The sequence below is a fragment of the Vombatus ursinus genome, unplaced genomic scaffold, assembly GCF_900497805.2.
Source record: "Vombatus ursinus unplaced genomic scaffold, bare-nosed wombat genome assembly UNPS02014820.1, whole genome shotgun sequence".
NCBI classification, from domain to species: domain Eukaryota; kingdom Metazoa; phylum Chordata; class Mammalia; order Diprotodontia; family Vombatidae; genus Vombatus; species Vombatus ursinus.
In genome coordinates, this window is record NW_020954598.1 from 11699034 (window position 1) to 11723397 (window position 24364).

The following is a 24364-nucleotide window of genomic DNA, read 5'->3' on the forward strand; positions in this document are numbered from 1 at the left end:
TCCTACTCCTTTCCTTAAGGCTGCTGTGCTGTCTTCCTGAACTGATGCAGAAAAGCCTTTCCTACAAGCTCTGCCTTGCAAACCTTTGAAAATAATAATAATAATAATAATAATAATGATGATAACATTTATATAGTGCTTATTATATGCCAGGCACTGTGCTAAGTTCTTTACAATTATTATCTTATTTGATCCACATAACAACCTTGAGAGGCAAGTACCACTATTATCTCCACTTTATAGAAACTGAGGTAGACAGAGGTTAAATGACTTGCTCAAGGTCACATAGCTAGTAAGTGACTGAGGCCATATTTGAACTCAGGTCTTCCTGACTCCAGGCTTGGCACTCTATCTACTGTACCACTGTGCCTATTTTAATATATGAATTTTCAGTTAGGACTCATGTGCTCTGTTTCCCAGGGACAAACTCATATTATATACTTGATATAAGACTTGAGGACTTCTGAAATGATTTGTTCAATGAGATTTCATAGCTCCAATAATTAGTAAGTATAAACCTAAGATCTGTAGGGCTCAGTGTTAAAAAAAAAAAAAAAGAGGAAAAGGAAAAAGAAAAAAACAAGACACAGGCCCAAAGGTGTTTCTTTCATGCTGTGATTTCAACAGCTTTCACAAAATACAACAGTAGACAGTGTTGCTACATACTGGGAGTAGGCTCTGGCCTTTATTTTAGCGTGGTGTTTGCCAGCACAACAGAATAAAGCCATATTGATAATAATAGCCAGTGGCTTTACATGTAGTATCTCCTTTCTGCCTCATCTGAGAGGTATGTGCTACTATTATCATCCCCATTTTACAGATGAGGCTCAGAAGGGTTAAACGACTTACCCAGGGCCACTCAGGTTGAAAGTATCTAAGGTAGGATTCAAAACCTAGGTTTTCTTGACTCCAGGCCTAGCATCCTAGCCAACTAACATGCTTCCTTTCATCACAGCAATAAGATCCATGTCCTAACCCTTTAGAGATTTCCTGGGGAAAGGGAATGGTGTATGTGTAAAGGCATACTATCCAAGTGACTTACTTCCATGGGGACATTCTTGCACTGGCTCCATTAGAGCCACCTGTGGGGTTGGTCTGGGTTCCTGGAGCTCTTACCTGGGTACAGAGTGTCTGGGAGGCCCATGCTTTGTAAGTAGTTGTGGCAACGCTCTTTATGTTCCTCTAAAGAGCTTCGCTGTTTATAGCTTCGGCCACAATATCCACATTTGTGAGGTTTACCAACTGCAGAAAACACAATTGAGTTCGAGACCCCAATTAAATGTCTGCCTTGAGTGTAATGGAAATGCACACAATAGAGTCATTAGGAAAAATCAAAAAAAAAAAAAAGAAAAAGAAAAAAAAAAGCAGAATTCAACTCTGAGAGCTTTAAAAGGCAATATCGATTTGGCCAAAATGCTCCTATTAAACAGGTTTAATACTTCAGTGGTTCTTACACTGTGGCCAAGAATTTCAGCTCCTAATCTTACTTTATATATATTTGTATAGCACACTAATTGTAAAATTAACTTTCTTTCCCCATAGTAGCCTAATGGGTCATGGAACTTTTCAAGATGAAACCTTTATCATTTGTCTAGGAATTCGGGAGTTTGGGAGCTGGGGGTGGAAGAGGTTTCAATGATGCATCAATCATAGTTACATCTATGAAGTAGGGCTCAAGACTGAGTTTACATTCTGGAAAGGTTCCAGCACAGTAACATAGCCAGATCTACTGAAAATAAGGAGAATAGATGGATAGTACAATTATCTGTGAGACAACGTATTGGTAATTTGCCACCTCCAGACCATCTCAAAGAATGATTTTATTCAAATGAGTATTTTATGTTCCAAAAAAGTACTTTTTACCTCTAACATGATATAAAACTAATTGAACCTGAAGAATTTTGTGATTTTTTAAAAAACACCTAGGTTGTAATAGACTAGCTGTTTCTGAATTTTAAGTGATACTAACAGAAAGCATGACAACCAGGTCTCATTCTACAAAGTCTCAAGGAAATTGAATTTTATTGGTGAAATGGAACTTTGGGGCTTTCTTCCTAATTTTCAACCTTTGAGGAAGAGCATGTGAATATTCAACGTGAAAATTAGAATTCTCCTTTATGGCCTCCTAATAGTACTTAATTGCACATTATAAGGAATCAAACCACCAAAAGTATGAGTGTTTAGTGATACAACTTAAGATAATGCCAAAAGATAAAGGCTGAGCTTACTCTCTGGCTTAAAAATAATCTTAGATCTAAAATTGGCTACGCAATAGAGGCCAAAATCTGACACCATGAGCATTTAACTATGGAAGAAAGGAAGTTAAGTTGGTGTCTTGGATCACAGACCTAGAAGAAAAAAGGAAACTTTAAGGTCATCTTATCCAGCTCCCTCATTTAATCTGAGGCCCAGAGAGTTTGAGTGACTGCTCTATGTCATACGAGAGTAAATGGCAAAGCCAGGATTTCAACTCAGGCACCATGACTCCAAGTTAAATCTTCTTTCCAATAAAATCTGAGAATATAAACTCCTTGAAGGCAGGCATCATTTGTTTTTGTTTGCCTTTTATCTGAAGTCCCCAGCACAGTGCTTGGCACATGGGAGATGTTTAATAAATGCTTACTGAATTCAATCGGAAGAAAGTAACATCTAGCACTCTATTTAATAATACTCCTTGTCAAAATGCTGAATGAAACTCCAGATCTCCCTGCGTGCTGCCTTCATAGTTTAAAAAGGTGCAAACAGCAAGGGCTATTTACTTTCCAATGATAACACTTTGTCTTCTGGCATGTCATTCCATAAGACGACCTGTTTATGAATAGTGCTCTTCCCAGCTCTCCTCCCTGAAATATACCCTATATTATAATTTCCGTGTAAATAATTTAGTTTAGCTCAGGCATAATTCAGGAGACTGAGGGCAAGGAACAAACTCACAGATAGAAAAGGAACCTTTGCCTCAGCAATTTGGATGGGTATCCTCAGCTCGCTAGGAACAGAAGAAAGACGGATGGATTATCTTTGCCTTGTGGTCTTGTATAACTCCTTATGGAATGTGATCTTTTAAAATTTTTTTTTAAAAATTATTTTTAGTGATCTTTAGGGATATTCCTTAAATGGAAGGTCCATGGAAGATCTGCTGATAACAATGATGGGGTATATAGAACTTCAGGGCTTTGATTTAGCAAGATCCTTAAACCAAGTCATCAGTCAACTGATATTAAGTAGAACTATATGTCCAAAGCTGGAAGGGTCCTGAGAAGCCATTTTGTCCTACCTCTTCATTTTGTAGATGATGAAACTGAGGTCCAAGGAGGTAAGGTAACTTGGCCAAGGTCTAATAGGGAGCAAGGAAAAAGCCAGGATTTGAACTTGGGTTCTGTGACTCCAACTTCAACACTCTTTACCCTGTGCCACACTACTTCAGTGCTTCAAACTGGTACATAATAGGCACCTAATAAATGCTCATTGATTACCTTCTTATTTAACAGCTAGCTAAAGCATTTTTAAAAAAAAATTAAAGTATTTTTGTATGGCCATGGAATCTAGGGGGCAGGAGAGAATTTATTCACTGTGAAAATCAACAACCTACTGTAAATCTTATGTTTAGAGGAGTCATGAGAACTACATATTAAGGGATGCTGTGTTAATAATAATTCCTGTCTATGTGGCATTTTAAGGCTATGGAAATGCTCAAAACAACAGTGCCTCTGAGGCATTATTATTTCCATTTTACAGATGAAGAAACTGAGTATTAGAGAGGTTGAGTGGCTTGCTCAGTGTCAAAGTGGTCTTCAAACCTGGGTATCCTGACTCCAGATCCAGAACTCTTCTCCCTATGCTGTCCCACTGTAGTCATCTTAAGCTTACGTAGAGACTAGAATAAAATATTCTCTACTTACATTACCACCATTTTCCTTGAGTGAAGACCCAAGGATTCACCTGATCTTTAATAAAACTTCAACACTGAAAGCTGGGAAGCAGCAGAAATCATTTGGTGTCCCTGGGAGCCAGGTACCAGTAATATTTTAGGACATTAGATTAGTGTTGTTAGAGGTGGATACATTCTGGTGTTCTCACTCTGGTATTCTATCTAGCTTAGAGTGTCTATACTATACAAGCTAAGGTGTGCCATGGCAGCACACAGATCCATTGCCTGTCATGTCTGATTAGTTAAGTAATTAGTCACGACTGGGGCAAGATACCATTGTGCCTCAAGTAAAATTAGCAGCCATGAGGCTGGAATAATATCTGGGGGCAGTTCCAATACCTAATTGTCCTCCTGTCTCAGATTCTGTGTTATAGCAGAGATAAAAGAAATCAACATGACTTTACATTGGAATGAAGGAGTTCCTAGTCCTGGATCTCTCTTATTAATTGAAATTAAACATTTCCAGCTGCCAATGATGAGCCAGTGACAAGAGATTCCTACAAATGCTCCATCCTGCTCATAAACACAGCTAAACCTCTTAGTATAATCACTCATATTTTCTGCTAGAATGGAAAGTTATGTCTTTAACCAGTGTGGGTATTGCCATGCCAGTGAATGACGATTCTAGACATAACTGCCCTCTATGTGTATCTTGACTGATAAATGAGAGATGCATCCTACCACTTTCCTCATCTGTAAAACAGAGAGGTTAGACTCATAATAACTCACATTCCTCTATTGTTTTAAGGCTTACAAAGCGCTTTTTTTGTACAAGCTTTTCTTATCTCCATTTTCAAATGTGGGAACTGAGGCTCAGATTTGTTCATGGTGACCCAGTTAGAAAAGGTCCTAGCACAGTGCCTCGCATATACATGGTGTTTAATAAATGTTTATTGAATTAAGCATGATTTAAATCCAGGTCTTTTGACCCCAAGTACAGTATTCTTTTCATTGTAGACTCTCAGGAGACTAGATGACCTTTTCTTTGCTTCTGTTATATTCTAGTAGGCATATCTGGGATTCATCATATTACTGAGATCTGAGCAGAGTGGTAGGTCTACACATCCTCTTTTTCACAGTCACTCAACTCACAACCATCCTTGGTAACCCTTTCAAATACTTAAAAATCTTTATTGTCAAATTGTAGCCTTGACCTTTTGACAGTCAGTACTACAATGCTCCCTAGCATGCAGACGAGTAGTAGATTAATAAAACAAACCTTATCCACCCATTATAACTAACTATCTTCCTCAGTCAAGAGGGTACATGATTATCTTAAAGTCTATTCTAATGGGTACAGACAACATGGTCTCACAGATCCAATGGTACACTATTCATTTTTCTATACAACTATCTAAAAAATGTGTAAAATATGTAATTGATTTTTCTCTCTCCATCTTGTTGTTGATGTTCATTTACAATATCATTTCATTGACTTAAGATGCTTAGAAAGGGGGGCTTTAAATCTGGTGTTAAGGGAAAGTTAATATCATTATTCATACCAAATGATGCAAAAGTCTTCGACTTTCCTCTTGGAGAGCCCTGCTCCCTGGTCCTCAGGCTCTACTTCACCAAATGGGAATATGAAGAATTGATTCCACTTCCATTCAGTTACTGATTTACATACTAAGTGTACCAATAACAGTACAGTGGATTTAGCAAATGTCTTTCTTACAAGAATCTTAAAAGCCTTCACTTAGATGTTCTATTTAAGGAGATTTCATGTAGGCATCAGACAATACCCAGCCTCACAACACTGCTGTTAAGTAGGTGGATGACTGGAATACTGATGCCTCTTCAACTAGTAGAGAACCAGTCATAGATATTAAATGCATGTGACATAGCACTGCTGAATGGAGACAGAACTTTCATTCACAGTATTATAACCCCACTTCTCTCTCTTTTTTTCATTCCTTTTAATGCAGGTCCATCTTTGCTGGCTGCATATCCTGCTCTCTCTCTCTCTCTCTCTCAGGAAAACCCCTATCACACAACCATTGCCTAAAACTCAAAACCTTTATGAGATTTATTTGGGAAATGACTATAACAACTTCTCAGATTTGTAGTCTAATAAAGGAAACTTTAAAAGCTCATGAAGTGGTTCACCAGTGGTTCCAAGCTGTTGGATTCTCTCTTAGGTCACCCATTTCATTAGTTTCATGTTTGCTCATCACTACTAGGAAAAACAGAGAAGTGATTCCACATGCCCCTAGTATGAAAGAAGCTGACAATCTATTATTATACATTCTTCTAGACTCTAACACCTTGAAGGCAGGCCTATTTCTCATTCATCTTTGTGTACCTCAGAGGTACTATCTTGCATGTTCTAGGTATTTAATAAAGATTTATGGAATGAATGGATAAAGTGAATGACCTAGGGCATCTATGAGTTCCTTGAGGGCAGTGAATGTGTTTTCTATTCCTTTCTATCCCTCCCTTTCCCCACTAGCCTCCAAGGCACTGTTCATTGTATTGTGGATGCTCAATGAATGTTACTGACTGAATGTGATTTGAAAAAAAAAACTTTACTCTGAAAGCCACATTATGTAATATCAAATCAAAATTAGAGGTTTCAATGAAATACTTTACCCCCTACTGAACTGCAGGAAGATCTAAGTTATGAGAAACCAGTTTTTCAGGTAGCAAAAGACCTGATGTGGTTTCCATACAGGTAGGAAAAAAGCAGGATTTGTCTAGAACTCCAGAAAGAATTGTCAAGGGAATGTTAAGAAATTGTAGCTTCTGGAATCTACTGTAGATTTACATAGGGGGAAAAAGGTAGAGGGAATCTCTTCTCACTTATGTTGCTCCGATCCGAATTTTCTAATTCCAGAATTAATTGACTTCAAGTATTAGAATCATTAAGACCACAGTCCAAGGGAGTCTGGCTATTGCCCCCTGGTTTCAACCACTTAACAAATGGCGGCAGAATCTAAATTGACTTGATCAACCAGCTCTGCAAAGCAAAATATCCCACTGCTGACACTAGAAAATATGCTCTTGGTAAAGAGAGTAGTAGGTCAGGCATTAAAAAAGATTGAAAAAGTTATCTGAAATTATTATTTGATACCACTGGCATCAATAGTACTTCTTGGTAAAAATCAGATCAAAATTATTACTTGACTTTGAACTCTTTGATCAAATTGACTGAGAGAAAGAAAGATGGAGTTACTTTGGAAATGTGTCACCTAAGGTATGACTCCAATAAACCTGTCCCTTCTTTACCTTCCACCATATATTATCGACAGGGACAAGAAAGTCAAAGTAAAGAAAGTTTGCAACTCTTCTGACAAAAGAACTTGGATGGATTTGGAAGCTTTGGACTGAAGATGGAATCAAGGCTAGTGCCTAAGGACTCCCTTCCTTCCTGTGAAATACATCAAACACACGTGGTGGCAGCCAAGATGTCCGCAGCCATCTCGGAAACAAGAGGGGGAGGATGAGCTTCTCGGGGCCCACGGGTATTGCTTCCTAAGGGACCTACCCGAATGAGTCCTCAGGTGACCTGTGAGGGCATCCCTCCTGCGGCATGCGTAGTTACAGAGATGACACTTGAAGGGCTTCTCACCAGAATGCAACTTGATATGACGGAGGAGGTTGCCTTTCTGAGTAAAAGAGGCACCACACTGATTGCACTGGAAAGGGCGTTCTCCTGAAAGAGGGGGAAGAAGAAATATGTGAGAACAAAAATCTAACACGGGAACAAGAGAAAGATTTCAGTGAAAAAGTTGTTTTCCCAGTGGTGCTCCATGACTTCTACCGGCTGCAGGTTTGATAGAACATGAGGCTTTCAGACTAAACCTGCCAGTTTCTTAACGCTTCACTGGTTGGGTCAATTTGATCTGAAAATCTAATTTTTTTTTCCTAAATCAGAATGGCACATCACAATGCAAATTCAAACTCATTTAAATAAAGTGACTGCAACATTTTGTGTTGAAGAGCCACTCTTCCTGATCAGCAGTTTTGGAATAAACCAATATCCAATTTTGCGTGTTGTGGCATTTGGTGGGGTTTTTAATGTGGCTTTTTTCAAAGGGTCTTTAAAATATGCCACTGAAGCAGCAAAATAAAAAGGAAACTCATTAAAAATGCATTTCAGGATCACAAGTTCATTTCAGCGTTACATTCTTATATTTAAATGAAAGGCACTTCATTATAACAGTTATAATAACTTCTTTCATTTACATTTTCCCTGTATTTTCCCTTTCAATTTCTTCTCCATTACCTGTCTGTCCCTAAGCAGCCAAATCAGGAAAAAGAGAGAAGGAGCGAGAGAAAAAGAGAGAGAGAGAGAGAGAGAGAGATTGAATAAAGTAAGTTAAGATACTATGAAGGAAACTGTCTCCAAATTAAAATCCTGTCTCTCCATGTGGCAGGATTATAAAATCTGAGTTGCATTAATGTTGTTTGTTCTTTCTTCCCTCAAATCCTCTTTCTCCCATATCCTAAAATCTTAAAATTCTTATTTCTCTAAATGTATTGAAAGTGTAAATTTGAGAAGAAAGCTTAATAGCTTAAATTGCTATTATTAGGGTTTTTATTTTGGGGGGGATGTGGGAGTAATATTTATAATCTCTTTTGAAACCAAAGTATGCGACTCAAAAAATGTGTAGATCTTTCTAAGTGTGATAGCCTATGTTCTGGGCTTTAACAAAGGGGTAAACCGGTAAAAATTTACATAAGAAAAGAATGTTAAATGCTGCTATCATTCTAAGGAGTTCTGAGACTTAGGAGATCAACCAGCTGGACATTTAATTTAACCCTTCAAATCACATGAATTATTTATTTCTATATTTCATGGGGAAAAAATATTTGGGTTTAAGTCTTTTTGAAGATGAACCCTTCAACTTGGGCAAGTGTTACATGACAGAGTACCATGAACTTAAGATACCTTCAAAAATATTTAATTATACTTATTTTTCTTAAGAATTATTTCTTGGGCTATGCTTCCATATGGCAGAATTTGACCTGCTTTAAAATTGACTGACATGTTTTAGGTCAACTAAACGTTGGCAATCAATGGTAAATGGAAGGCTAGATTGGGCTAGAAAAGTCTACATTGGGTTGATTTTTAAGATCTGATGAGCATCTAAACTCCAAGATATAAAGCTATAATGTCACAGCTGAAATGGACCATAGAGGTGGCAAATCTCTACAGAAGGCACAACTTTTTAAAAGTCTAAAGCAAAAAAAAAAGCCCGAGTTCCCTTCACAGTATCTTAACCTCTCCTTTCAATCTATTGTTCTCTGCTTCTGTCTGCTTAACCCCCACACCCTTCTCTCTCAATTTAGTATTTTAACTTCTCATTTTATTCTATCTGTTTTTCTCTTTTTTTTTCTTTCTCTGTGTTGCTGGTTGCCCCCCCTCAACCCTCTTCAGATCTGGTGGCTATTATAATGGTTGGGAAAAAAATCATAATATCCAATTGTAGGGCTGGTTGGTAGGTTTCAATGTCTGTGTTAATGCTACAAAGCTGAATTGTGTATTCTTCCCAGAGTTTAATTTCTGGATTGCACTTTCCCAAGAATGCAGAAAAGATTTAGAGTCAAATAACTCGTGATATTGCTAGTCAGTCTAAATCTCTGTGTCTGATGATAAGAAACTTGGGGGGCAGATCTGAAAGCAGAATTTAAAAACAGCTGAAAACAAGATCTCATTGATGGACTCCCAAAATGAAGAATCAGTTAATTCTTAATAAGCAGCTTTTTCTGTCAGTCAGCATTTTATTTCTTAGTTTCTTATTTTAATTTGGAAAAGTGGACATAAAAGAAAAGGATGCTCAGAGTGTGCAGGGAGACCCATAATGTGTAAGAACAAAATGTGTTTCCAGCCCCCAGTTCTCATTTTGACAAGGTGAAACCTCAGGCTATGTGGGAAAGAAAGGCAGCTGGAGAATCTAAAATTCTGTAGACATACATAGCAAGTACGTGGGGGCACAAGCCTTCCCACACAGATAGCACCTGTGGTGTGATCTAAGCCCACAGCACCCATACCTAGGTTGCAAAAAAAGAAAAAAAAAAGCAGCTAGCCTTTGCTCTGAAAAGGGGCTGCAGTTTCCTTTTTTTTTTTCCTAAATTTGAAATGGATGCAAGAAAACATGAGTGTGTATGCCTCAGCAGGAAGAATTTTCTTTAAAGCAATAGTAGTAAAGTCAGTCTGAGATGAGAAAAGGTGGGATGCTGACAGTCAAGTCAACTTTCTTCAGAACAAGACACAAAAGAAAGGGAGGCATCATTTCTTAGAAAGTAAAATCTGTCTTTTAATTTGAGTAACCACTTCTCAGATTTCCTGCTCTGTGTCTTAGATATCTATATATTCCTCCTGGCCAAGTTTACTGGAACTCCATTTTTTTTTTTTTGTCTGAATTCCTAAGCATGCATAAATATGTACCTTAGTTAGGGTGTGATGCCTTTTTGTAGGTCATACTCCAGGCTGTTAGAACAGAGTGTCAAGCCTCAAGCTAGCTTGCTGGTTGGTCTCCCTGCCCCAAATCTCTCCCTTCTGCAGTCCACCCTCCACTAATCTGTCAAAGTGGTCTTCCTTAAACCCAAGTCTGAACAAGTCACCCCTCTACTGAATAACCTCCAGTGGTTTCCCATTGACTTCGGGATCAAATATAAACTCTTATCTTTGACTTTTAAAGCTCTTCATAGCCTGAACCCTTCCTACTTTTCCTGTCTTCTTATACCTTACTTCCCCTTCTACTCCAGTGACACTGGCCTCCTTGCTCTTCTGCCAAGAAAACATTCCAACACCTGACTCTGCATTTTCACTGGCTGTATCCCACATTTGGAATTCTCTTTTTCCTCATCGATGCCTCATAGGCTTCCTTTAAGTTTTAGCTTCTTCAAGAATTCTTTCCCATTCCTCCTTAATTTTAGGTCTTTTCCTCAGATGATTATCCCTAATTTACCCTGTATATAGCTTGTTTGTACATAGTTGCTTACATGTTGTCTAACCTATTAGATTATGATTTCTTTGAGGGTGGGAATTGTTGTTGACTTTTCTTATGTGCGCTTATGTCTTTCACATAGTAAGTATTTAATAAATCTTTCTGAATTGACTTGATTGCCTAGAGATGTTCTTAGGGGGAACTTATTCCAGGGGGTTCCTGAGTGAATGTTACCATAGTATGTGCTAGTATAAAGATTTTCTATTTATTTGATTGAGTTCATAATGCCATATTTAGACTTTCGGTTAATGGGAATTCAATTTCTTATATTGTTCCTTAATTTAATAGGGTTGACTACGTGGTAATGTTGCATAGAAGAAAGAGGTCTGATCTCGGAGTCAGAAACACCTCAGTTTAAGTACTGTTTAATGGGGCAGTGGAAAGTATATTGAATCTGGAGTCAGAGGACCTGAGTTTGAATTCCTGCTTTTGACACTTAACTCTATGGCCTTAGGCAAATCCCTTAACCTATCTGAGCCTTGGTTTCCTCATGAGGTGGACGGGACTCAGTAAACCTCTGAAGTCCCTTCCATCTCTAAATCTACAACCATTTGATACTCTATACATCCTAGCTGTGTGACCATCGGCAAGTCACTTAATCAAATGAGATGACATATGTAAAAGTACTCTGCAAATCTTAAAGTGCTATATCAATGCTAGCTACTATTATTACTATTATACAATACTAGCTATTATTACTATTAACTAACCATTCAGTCCCCTAGGCAAGTGTCCAGTACTATGGTGTAAAGAACACCTAATTTGCAGTCACAGGATCTATATTCAGATTCTAATTCTGCCAGTTATCATCTATGTGACCTGAGAAAAATCATTTCCTCTCTCTGAGCCTCATTTTCTAAACCATAAAATTAGAAGGTTGGTCTCTATGGTCCAAGACCCTTACAGCTTTAACCATGATCCTATGATGAGATAGTCAAATTGCGTGGAGACTTGGTACTGGGAATTCCTGACACCAATAAAGCACAAGTCTTCACACACACACACACACACACACACACACACACACACACAAATACACATACACACACACATACATCCTACAAATTCAGGGCATTTAAGGTGTGTAAAGGCAGATAAAACATCCGTAAGTTGCAGTGACTAAGGTCTCTTACTTCTTGATCATCTCTTAAGAAATGTCGGGCAATCCTTACACCTTGAATTCATGGGAAAAACAATACTTTGTATCAGGCAGTTAGGTGGCATAATGGATAGAGTGTCAGGCCTGAAGTCAGGAAGATCTGAGTTCAAGTTTGGACTCAGATACTTACTAGCTGTGTGACCCCGGGTAGGTCCCTTAACTCTGTTTGCCTCAATTTCCTCATCTGTAAAATGAAATGGAGAAGGAAATGGAAAACCACCTTGTTATCTTTGTCAAGAAAACCTTAAATGGGGTCATGAAAAGTCAAACATGATTGAAAACAACTGAACAACAAAAATCTACAACCTGAAAAAGCTTGGAGTGGATAACACATATTCTGATTCAAATTTAAGAATATTCTTGATGAAATTTAGCTTCAGGCAGCAAAAATCCTCTGATACTTGTTAGATCAGCAGAATTCCTGTTTGGCTCCAAGTAAGGCATATAGTCCTTGATTCATTAAAGAGAGGGGACACATGTGCACATCTTTTTTCAGCACTTTGTAAAAAAAAAAAAGCCAGCCTGTTCCTCATTTTAAAATATTCTTATAATTATTGACTATATTTATAATTATTTATTATATTTATAAACATAAAATAATCCCAATGGGATTAGTAGGAGAGTTATTATTACTGCATTCTAGGGCAGAGATATGAAAGAATAACTAGTTGACACATTATTGAATTATGCCTTACTCTTCATGATCCCATTTGATTCGTGGAAAAGATACTGGAGTGGTTTGCTACCTCTAGTTCATTTTGCAGATGAGGAAACTGAGGCAAACAGGGTTAAATGACTTGCCAAGGGTCCCACAGTTAATGTCTGAAGCCGTATTTGAACTCAGGTCTTCCTGATTACAGGCCCAGTGGTGTATCCACTGCATCATCTAGCTACCCTTAGTTAACACATATAAACCTACACTAGAATGTAAGCTCTTTGAGGACAAGGATTATTTTATTTTTGTTCCTACATATTGCACATTTAGCACAATCTCTAGAACACAGTTGGGACTGAAATACTAGTTGAACGAAAGTTAGGCTATAAAGATGACTGCAGATAAAATAGTGTTATGAATAAAAAAAAACATTTCTAAAAGTCCCTTCCAGCTTTGGATCATGTTATCTAAGTCAGAGGAATGAGATCTATGATCTAACTCAGATACATCTTATCATTGTCTATTAAGGTTGGAGTTCTAGAACCCAGCCAAAACCAGTGAGGGGAGAAGATAAGGAATTCATAAGGTCATAGATTCAGAGCTAGGAAGGACCTTAGTGACTGAATCAACCCCGCCTTCGTCATTTTACAGGTGAGGAAACGGTGGTTCAGAGTAGAGGAAATTACTTGCCCAAGGTCACACAGGTACATGGTAGAGTCGGAATTCCAAGTCAGGTTCTCTGTCTCTAAAGCCTTTGCTTTTTTTAAAACATGACACTCCCTCAGTACAAATGAGAGCCCTCTAAGGAAAAGGACCAGTAGTGTCCTCATTGCAAAGATAAGGGGGGGAAAGCAATTTTTTTGGAACACCATGGCTGATCTTAATTGACACAATAGTGTAAAAGAGGAGATAGGATTCTTAAATTTCACTATCGATTTTTGAAATGTAGAATCCATTTTCAGTGAAATATTTAAAATAGAGAACTGCTCTGAAATAAGCATTTCTTATTGTTTCTGGCATAACTATACTTCCATTCTATCTAAGGATGTTCCTAAACAGGGCGATGCAGGGGCCAGCTTATACCACCAGTTTAGTACAACCAAGCATTCAATTTTCAGTGTGAGTATTTATACCTTGGAAATCAGCAAGCACTACAAATCAGAGCTTGGTTTATTGTTTTTGTTGATTATTTAGACACAAGAAAGTGATGGAGAAAAATTTAGTCAACTTAAAAGTGTGTCACACATATATTTTCCCCCCCTGTGAATTGGTTGTTAAACATTTAGCAGTACATCACTATTCCTAAACATTGCTTTACCTTATGGAATTCAGGAAGAGCTATAAATAGGTCACTTCACATAACACATAGGACATAACATTGAAGGGTAAGGCTATTAGACCTTTTTCATACTCGAGCCAGGATCCAGAAATGTGAAATACTTCTTTTAATCAATGGATCCAGTCCACAAATGTGATATGATCAACAGATTTCCACCTGTATAAGGCTACCCTGTAGGGCAGAGACACAGATTGTTCTGCATGAGGGAAAATACACTGTGATGCCAACCCTATAACAAATCACTGAGCGTAATAATCTGTCTCAAATCTTTTCCCTACAGGTTAATGTGGGAAAAATAACTTAAAGATCCACTGCCAACTAAAAGATTGGGGGTGGGTGACCGTGACTTGAATTGACTTGCTCTGTAGGTAGAAGAAATAAAATATACTGGAGAGTCCTTGGTACTTTACTGCTATTTGTGGGCAGAAGTGGGTAGCAAACAGCAGGTGCTGCTATGCATATCTGCACTTGGCAGGTTTATTCATTAAATGTAATTATTCCTTTTATCAGGTCAGCCAGTCATTATATTTCAGCATTTTAGTATGCCAGAGCTTTATTCATTTATCAAATATTTATTTAAGAGAATTTCACCATACATGCGGGCTTTACATGAATTAGCGGCAAAGTAATTCATTTGCAAGGTTTATTCCTTCATCAGGAATGTATTAAAATAGGCTTCAGTATATTCTGTTAAGTGTCTATCACATAGTATCCTATTTTCACTTTAATTTTCACATCACTACAAAAGGGGGAAATGTTATTACTATTACACAGCTTTAGTTCAGACTATAAGTAATGTGTCTATTTAATTGGATAATTTCAGGATTCAGGAGCCTACTTGGCAAAGCAAAGTTTGCTCATTCTAGAAATTACATTTTCATTTAAGATAAATTCAGGGGCTAATTAGTGAATTTCGATAAAATGCCTCAGGCATATTCTATATGAGTTACCTTATTTTGGGAATCTACCTCTTCTCCACCTCCAATAAATCCTTCTTTAGATCAGCCAAAATACTTTGCTAGGGAACACAGGTTAGTTACTAAATGGCTTCTGGAACTCCTGCTTTCTATAAAACATCAGTATTTACCCCCAATACAAGGCAGGCTTATATAGATGAGGGAATACATGGCTGAATAGAAGACAAAGCTGGACAGCTGAAATCAACTGTAGGGTAAAATAAAAAGCCTAGTGATGTCATGCCATGGCATGCCTCCTTCTGTGTCTTGCTTTCTTCAGGTTTCGTTTTGTGGCCATGCACTGCTGTATAGAAAGAATATAGTCACCTTCTTTAGCACCCTTGAAGCATGGCTATCTCTACAAATACAACAGGCTAGTGTGATCTGGGAAAAGAATATATGGTCATAGACTCACAAGACCATGTATCTAAAAGTAAAAGAGTCCTCAGAGACCATCTAATCCAATCCCCTCATTTAAAGAAGAAACTAAAGCCCTGGGAGGTTGATTACTTACCTAAAGTTAATTCAAACTCTATCCAACCCTTGGGACACTGATTCCATCTTACATATTTTGATAAATGTTCATTCTTCTAGGAAAGACTAGTCAATTCCACTTTTATCTCTATGATAAAATATGATATGATATCTCTATGATATGATATGATATCTCTATGATACATTTTCGTGATTTCTCTTAGGTTGTGAGGTGGGTGGATACTAACTTTTTGGATAATTCGGAAAAGTCAGTAACTTACCCTTAAACGGTAGCACTAACTGAAGCCTGGCTATATCACTGTGAAAGTTTCAATGACCTCTCAAGTTAACCAAGGTCTGACTCCACAGAAACAAAAGTGAGGATCTGGTTTAAATACTCAGGAGGCTCTAACGTATGACCAATGACCAAATTTGCTCCATTCATATTTTAACTCCCAGATTCAGCAGTATTGGTGATAGGGATCCAACAATTCTGCTGGCATATTACTACGCTATTCAATCAGTGTGGTTAAATGTTAGACACATAGCACATCTCAAACCTTGAATGTTGTTTAGTTGGTTTAGTTTAATTTCTATAGAACTCTAAGCTTTGCAAAGCACTGCACATGCTATCTCATTTGATCCTCATGACAACCCTGTGAGGTAGTGGGCCATTATTATTCTTATTCTACAGATGAAGAAACAGAGGTTAAAAATGATTAGGTGACTTTCCCAGGGTCACACAATTAGTTAGTGTACAAGACAGGATTCGAATCCAAGTTTTCCTGGCTTAGGTCTAGCACTCTCTCCACCATGCCACTTGGCTGCTCTCAGTTTACTGATTCTCATACTACGGTATGCTACTTTACACTTTTCAGGAATTCCTAATCTCTTAAGGAGTGGAGAATATGGTAAGAATGTATGCACAATGATCAGGTAGAATTCTAATTTCAGCCTTTATCAGAGATGATAAGATCAAATGCTCTTTCTTTTGAATTACACTACTTATACAGCTAGCCATTTTCCTGTGGCAGTCACTGGCATTCTAGTCTTTTTATCAGTTATAGGTTGGAGATAGTGGAACTGAAACAACTTCATTTAAATTTCTATATATTCCCATTTGGACCATTTTTCAAGGCCCATTTGTGCAGTTTAAATGCTGAACAAAATTCTGTTATTATAAAATGTTTCTAAAATTTGAAACCTTGTTAGGAAAGAATTTAAAATAGACATATTGATCCTATGCTTACCATCTAATGTAGTTAATTTGCCAATGGTTCTTACCCTTCTAAGACATAAGAAGTGTATTAATGTATGGCTATGTAACATTAATTGATTTAAAGCATGCTTGAAACAGTTTCTTATGTGTCAAGTTAGGCCCACGATAGGACACACATACTATTTGTTGTCATTTAAATAATCAATCTTTTTTCCTCTCTTTCTCTCTCTCTCTCTCTGGTGAGGCAATAGGGGTTAAGTGACTTGCCCAGGGTCACACAGCTAGCGTCATGTGTCTGAGGCCGGATTTGAACTCAGGTCCTCCTGACTCCAAGGCCGCAGCTCTATCCACTGCGCCATCTAGCTGCCCTCTTTTTTCCTCTCTTTCCCCCTTAATTTTTAGATACTCTCTTAATTCCCCCTTAATTAATTTTAGATACTCTCTTTAACTTTATTCTCAGGTAAGAAAGATATGTCTCCCTACATCATTTCAAATGATTTGAGGTGCTGCAAAGCAAGTCAATTTGGAGCATGCTCCCAACCCAGAAAAGAAACAAGTTTGTTCTATGCAGGTGACCCATGGGACCATTTCTAGGCCCCTAAAGGAAAAACTATGTGGGGCCTTACCAGTGTGGCTTCTTTTGTGAACCATGAGCACATTGGGACCGATGCAAATGATCCCACAGATATCACATTTTAGCTTTCCGTTAGGAAGTCGAATGCCTCCAACTCCTGACAAAGCTTTGCTGCCTTGGCCATTGTGTGAACCATTCATTTTCTCTCCCGAGGCATCAAGCATTCGTAAATCCTCCGCACATTCTTCCCCATTCATTTCACAGGCACGCCCATTCTCTTCATCACTCTGAGTCTCTACTTTAACATTACTGGCTGAAAGAAATAATACAGGATGCCACTCAGTTTCATTGCAAAGGAAGAACAAACAAGACAGTGGCAAAAAAAGACAATCAAATCAAAGAGGGCAACTTACTACATGCACAAAGGGTATTAGGTGATATACCAAGGTGAGAGCAGCCATGGATGGAATGGCTTGTTCTGTGTGGGTAACTTCAATGGCATATGGGACAATATGGAATGGAAGCCAGGCAGCTATATACAAAGCATTAATGGCTCATCATTGGTGACTTGATTGCATTCCAAATAGATTTGATTGATATGCATGGGCATGCTCATATGAAGTTCTCACTTTAAACATTTTCTCATCTATAAAGCATGCAAAAGTCACCACTGAATGGCAAATCACTACAATGCTGTTTTTTCCCTAGATCCTTACAAACATTATTAGATGGGGGAGGGTGGTGGGCAAATACAGCTACAAAAATATACCTATCTATACTCAGATACATCAATCTGTGTATGTTAATTTCTGTATATATTCATTCTCCCAAATGAAGTCTGAATTTCTCTCATCTTCATATTAATCTCATTTTTTTCTAAGAGTACCTGCCAGAGATTAACATTCTAATTCCTCATCATTTACTATGAAATAAATGAAATTTGTGGGACAAAATGAACAAAATATTTTTCTGAATTACGAGCCAAATTCCTCCTTTGGATTGCTGAGGGGGTGATTATACTAGTCTATGAATGTCACAGAGCTCTAATCATTTCTCCAAGAAAGAACAGATTGTGGGAGGAGTTTGTATTAATGAAGACAAATTCATTATTGGCTCTGAGACTTGTTCCACTGTGTCACATAAACGATAATTTTCATTTCATTCACTCATTTTGCCTTGTAAAGAGCACTGGAGAAATTTTATTCGCTCTCTTCTGAAGTACTGACTCATAGCACTACTAGAAATCATGTATGCACAGAACAGATTGAGATAGTAATACCCTTTGCCGGGGAAAAGAGTAACAGTATATCTACATCAAGGCTACTATAGCTTTTCAGACTGATACTTTAACTATAATTTAACTAATATAATCATCTGATGACTCCACTAAAGTCTTAATCCCATTCCTCATCCTGGTGCACACATGCATATGACAAGGTCCTGAAGTGTCTGCAGGTGGTGCAATTTCAGACAGATTCTACCAATTTGGAAAAGCTTTGAGTATGAGCCTAGTGATAGGCTGTATGCATATCATCTGAGAACCCGCTTCAGAGACAGTCCTTAGGAGCCAAGAGATGATGAATTTCCTTGGCCACAGCAAGAAGTTAAGCCATTACATGGTATGAAGATTATAAACTGTGCGGATGGAGACGACCCACACCAGTGAAATCCTGGAAGAAACTTTTGGATAGTCACTGAGAAAGACCATTGTATTGATTGGAAACATTGTCAAGCCAAGTTCCCACAGCAGAGTTTTACATGGGGATGAACATTTCTTTGACTTTGGAATAGATCTGGTAAACAACTAGTAGTGAAAAGCAAAGAGATACCACAAAGACACTACTCTCCCTGCAGAAGGCTCAGCTTCAGTTGAACTAGGCTGTACCATGCTCTCTTTGGAGAAAAATCACCATAAAATATTGTCCATCAATAAACCAGTTAGTGTATTAGATCCCCTAGGTGCGCAGATATAAGGAAATGGTGTGAGGTCTTCTGTCCCTACCTTCCATTCCACACTCATGCTATGGATAACTCAGACTCCTGGGAGTCCAGGGCCCATGAGCAACATTCTTACATTTAGGTCAGGCTTTTGAGAGGCTGACTCAGACTGTGAATAAGCACCATGGACAAAATAACAAATATTTCCTCCAATTTTATCAAGGGAGGCAGCCTTTCAGAAGAAAAAAAATGAAGATTCTCAATGTGGCTGGAAAATGAACAAGATTGTTTGGATGACAAGAGAGTAAATGTTACTGCCATTACATGAGGAAAAGAGAAAGGGGTATAAATGTCCTAAATTTGTGGTTTGGGAAACAGTGGGTGTAGATTAGTGAATTCTCTTAAAATCTCTGATATAGCTATTGTAACATTAATATTTAACTGACACTTTGGGGGTAGATATAAATTTGGAAGGCCTTACCAGTTCACTAAGCTGCGTTGGCACATTAAGGATGTAGGAGCATCTTAACCGAACACTGGTTTAACTTTGAAATTTTTAAAAATTATCTACTTCAGAGTGGTTCAAGCATGTAGCATGATTCATTTGGAATGAATTCTGGAGTTCAATGGTCTGAATAGTCTTCATCCAAGAAGTTCTTCATGGAGTAACAATTTATAAAAAGCTTGGCTATGCAGAAGTATAGGTTCTGTGGTTTTAGAATAAAGAAACCAATCCATAGAACGTTTATAATACTTGTTCCCTACATTTAGCCATGATTGTTACACCAAGGAGAAACTAGTCAGAGAGGGGTTTGTTTTCTCTTTAAAGTATTTAGAGCAAAATAAAGGCGTTTGGAGATTATTTAGTATAATCCCCTTGGTTTAAAGAGAAGAAAACTGAGGTCTAAAGAAGGGAATTCATTGCCTAAGGCCAACTGAGTAGTAAATAACAATACCAGAATTTTAATCCAATATTCTCTACCTCCAACCCTTCCATTACACTACATGTCTTAATTAAAACGTGGATATTATTATCAGCATAAGAAAGGTCAGTCTGCTTTTCTGGTTGGCTCTTTGTTTTAGTAGGCCTCACAACTGGGGTGTTAATCATTTTAGGACCTCCTGGATTACAACAGGAATAACAGCAATGCTGCTATCTTCATGTGGTTGGGTAAGTGGGACAGGCTGCTTGACTAAGGAGATGGAGCAGAATGTCAGAAAGGAAATGGGAGAGAACTGTATGGGTTCTGAAGAATGAAATAGTGATAAAGTCTTATACACAGCAGGGGGTCTGGGGATATGACCTATGTGGGCCAGTGGATGATATCTGTGGAACTTCTTTGGGAGAAAGGGTGGCCTAGAGAAAGGAGATCTTCTGCCAACCTTTTCCTACCATCCCTTGTCCATAATAGCTGGAATAGAAAGACATTCATTCACTAGGTATCTAGCTAAGAAGCTGGAACAGAAAGGAGAAGAAGGAAATGTCTTTTAAAATGAACATTTGTGAAGATGTAAGACAAATTCATTAAAGGATAACTAACGGGGCTGTGAATTTCTAAATGTGTGGGTATGCTCTTTCTGAGGAGGAAGAAAGTCGGGAAAAGAGGCATTGAGTTGTACTTCATCTCGGCCACCAGGAGGCATCCTCAGTACAGAAAAGCCTGGTTGCTACCCACACCACCTGTACGTGAGTGGGGAGGGGATGAGGAAGTAGCATTCAGACAGCCATAAGCATGGGCCATTCACAAGAGCTGAGTGTCTGTGCCTGGAGAATATCTGGATGAATTGTGTTAAGTATGCATTCATTTATGTGTGTGTACCTACAGATGCATGCATATTGATACCCTGAATATTTCAGAGTATTAAGAGTTTGGGATATTAAATCACTCACTAAAACTTTTATAAATTGTACAAGATAGCTACCTAATTAAAGTGGCATGAATTGGTCACCATTCACAAATAAAAATATGTACAGAAAGACATGTATACATACATCCACACATATATGTGCACACATATATACATATACACAGAGAGATACAAACATATACATTATACACTAGGTTTTATAAAAAAACTATTTCTTACATCTCTGTGTATACACACAGCTGTACCACATGTAAATGGCAAAGGATTGAATTAAATATTACAATATGACTCAAACATTAAAGTTTCTCAGATTTAATGAAATAGTATTATAACATGTACTTTTTATATACTTTTTTTTACTACTTATCAAACTATTTCCATAGTAGAGCTTGCCTTTTCAGATCACAACAAACTTAGTACTATAACTTTACTGTTTCATAATTTTAACTTGTTAAAGTTTCTTTATAACAAGAATACAATTTCAGCATGAAAAGCTGAATCAGACAGAAGTAAATAAGACTGTGTAAAATATTTAAAGTAATTTATTTATGATAAACATGCTGCAAGGGATTAACTCTGACAGTTACATTTTTCCACCCTATTAAAAATGATAGATTATTGTTAAGCAGTATGTCAGAAACCTGCATAGATAATAGGGCTAAAAAAACAAACAAAAAACAAGCCAACTCTACACCCTACCCCCCACCCCCCCAAAAAAAACTTCCCCAAATAACTTTAGTATTAAGTACAAATTTGGTAAAATGGAGTGTCATTGACCCCTTTTGAAATGAGTGCTGTTTGGGCACAACCATTTCTCCTATATCTATCAAAACTGCCTCTTCAGTGCTGTCTGGTCAGTCTTATTGACCCTTCTTTGTTATTGAACAGTACAGTTTCTCTACTTCCATTCCAAAATGGCGACCAACTCATGCCACTTTAATTAGGTAGCTATCTTATACAATTTACAAAAGGTTCAGTGAGTGATTTAATTTCCCAAACTCTTAATACTTTGAAATACTCATTCAAAGAAGGTTACAAAGGTATATTTGTTATCAGTTTTGTCCCTTCCCATTCGACAACTGTTAATAATAAAAAGAAATGGAAATTAACATTTCTTTTGGTTCAACAACATCAGTTGGAGAATATTCAGCATGCACTTAGTAATTTAATACGTCACACATTGTTTCATGCAGCAAGACATGATAGAGTGATGATGAGAGCTCGACTCAAAGGCCATCTTTGGGTGCATTGATTAATATTACTGAAGGGAGCATAGGGCTTCATTTTTATGTCTCCCCTAAAAATTAACAGAATAACCTTTTTTTTTGGCACAAACGATTCTCAGTGTCTGCCTGTGACAGAAACTGCGTACACGGTATTAGGATTCAAATGATGCTCCTTATTGGACAATAACATTCATAAGAGTAGTGTTTTATATTACTAATAGAACTGCCTCTGTTCTCCTACTATCATGATTCAAATCCTGACTTTGGTGCTTGTTATCTGTGTGACCTTGGACAAGTCATTTAATTTCTGTGGACTTTTTCATCTGTAAAATGAGAAGGTAGGGCCAGATGACTTTTGGGATTTTTTTTTATCCTCAAATCTATGTTCCTGCTCTTCTAAAACACATCATTTACTATGTGTTCCATCATCCAAACATCCAAGAACACAATTTACAGATTTTACTTCATAGATATTAAAATCATTGGAAAAAACCTTTTCCATATTTCTAAGATAATTATATTCAAGAAACTTGATGGTTAGATGATTTACCTATTAAAGGTCTCTTTTGGGGTATGATATATATGTGTATATCTTTATCATATATATATGCATGCAGATATAAATATAGATATATATCTATATACATCTACATTAAAAAAAACTACACACACAAACACAGAGCATGCAACATGCAGTGGTTTCCTTGGAAGTAACATGGCAGTCAAATGAATCACACAGCCATACTACTTGCAGTAACTGAAATAAATTCGGGGGGAAAAATGGCCACCTTAAATGACACACATAATTGTAATAATAAGCTGAAGTGGAGAGTTATCACAATTATCTGGACAATTCAAGATCACCAAATTTTCTTTGGGGAAAAGGAGTTTTTCCTCAATGCCTGAATCATCCCAATTATCTTTTGAATATGGATTAAATTTACTATATAATTACTCCACTCTCCATTTCACTTTTCCTATAGTCTTATGGTAGGATTCAGTGTAAAATGTTCATCAATGCTAAGTATTATCTGTTTCTGAAAGCATATGAATTCATAAGGATAAAAATTTGAAACCTTTTATAGTGATCAAATACTCAAAAAGAGATATATTTCATATATTGTTTGCCAATCAAATATTATATGGCTTATGCCATTGGGTTCTTAAAAATGAATAACACTGAATACCAAGCACTGGAATGAACAACACCAAGAAAAAAAATGGATTCAATGTCAACGGGTTGTCATTTTCTAGAAGCAAATTGTATACTTACGAGAATAAGATTTTGGAATTAATGCGTGAAAATCCCTAAAGCCTTCAGCCCCATATGTAACTGCAATAAAGAAGGCAAACAGGAAGCTGGGTTGTGATATTGCTAGAAATATAGTAAAAGTCAAAAAAGATGACATTATCAATTGAAAACCACTCCTTACCTAACCACATGGCACACTGTTATTCATAATACAAGGAACATGGAAAAGATATCGTCAACATAAATATTTAGGATACTAATTATCAAACAGATGAAAATGACAATTTGGTGTTCTTTGTGAACTGACACAAAAAAGTTCTCTTAAAGTTTCTATGTTCTATGGATACCTGAAGAATCTATGGCAAACCCTATGCGGGATCCTTCTATCAGCAAAAATCATAGATCACAATCTGGCTAAGATAAGTCCTAGGGAGTTGTCTGTGGTACAGAGAGGTTGAGTAACCTGCCTAATGTCTTCCTGATTTCAAGCCCAGAATATTATCCACTGTGCCATACGGTTTCTCTTCTGTAAGGGTGAGAAAATAACCACCCTGACTCAGTTTTCCCACTTATGTAATGGGAGTATGTGGTAATAGGGTGACAAGTAATGAGAACAAGGACACGTTTTTGAAAAGAGGATCTACAGCACAGGTTCTTCTTGTGAAGTTGTTTTTAAGAAACATTGCATTAAATCAATTATTGCTAATACAACATGTTAATGTAACCAATGATATTATTGTTAATGATATTAATATTTAACATATTATTCAATATAATTGGTTTCCTTTGTAGTCCTGTACTTTTATTTCATGAGTTTAAAAA

At 37.3% G+C, this 24364-nt stretch overlaps 1 protein-coding gene across 16 annotated transcripts in view; it reads right to left on the minus strand.

The window, feature by feature from the left end:
• Positions 1-24364, minus strand: part of IKZF1 (IKAROS family zinc finger 1) — a 136271-nt gene that overhangs the window by 12958 nt on the left and 98949 nt on the right. For 6 of the 16 annotated variants that reach the window (XM_027837001.1, XM_027836997.1, XM_027836996.1 and 3 more), the window contains 4 exons: positions 23564-23623; positions 17310-17570; positions 7413-7580; positions 1117-1242 (listed from right to left, as the gene is read on the minus strand). In XM_027837001.1, coding sequence (XP_027692802.1) covers positions 1117-1242; positions 7413-7580; positions 17310-17570; positions 23564-23623 — 615 coding nt within the window. The remainder of the gene's footprint in view (positions 1-1116; positions 1243-7412; positions 7581-17309; positions 17571-23563; positions 23624-24364) is intronic. The other 10 variants (XM_027836999.1, XM_027836998.1, XM_027837008.1 and 7 more) reach the window with 6 other exon arrangements.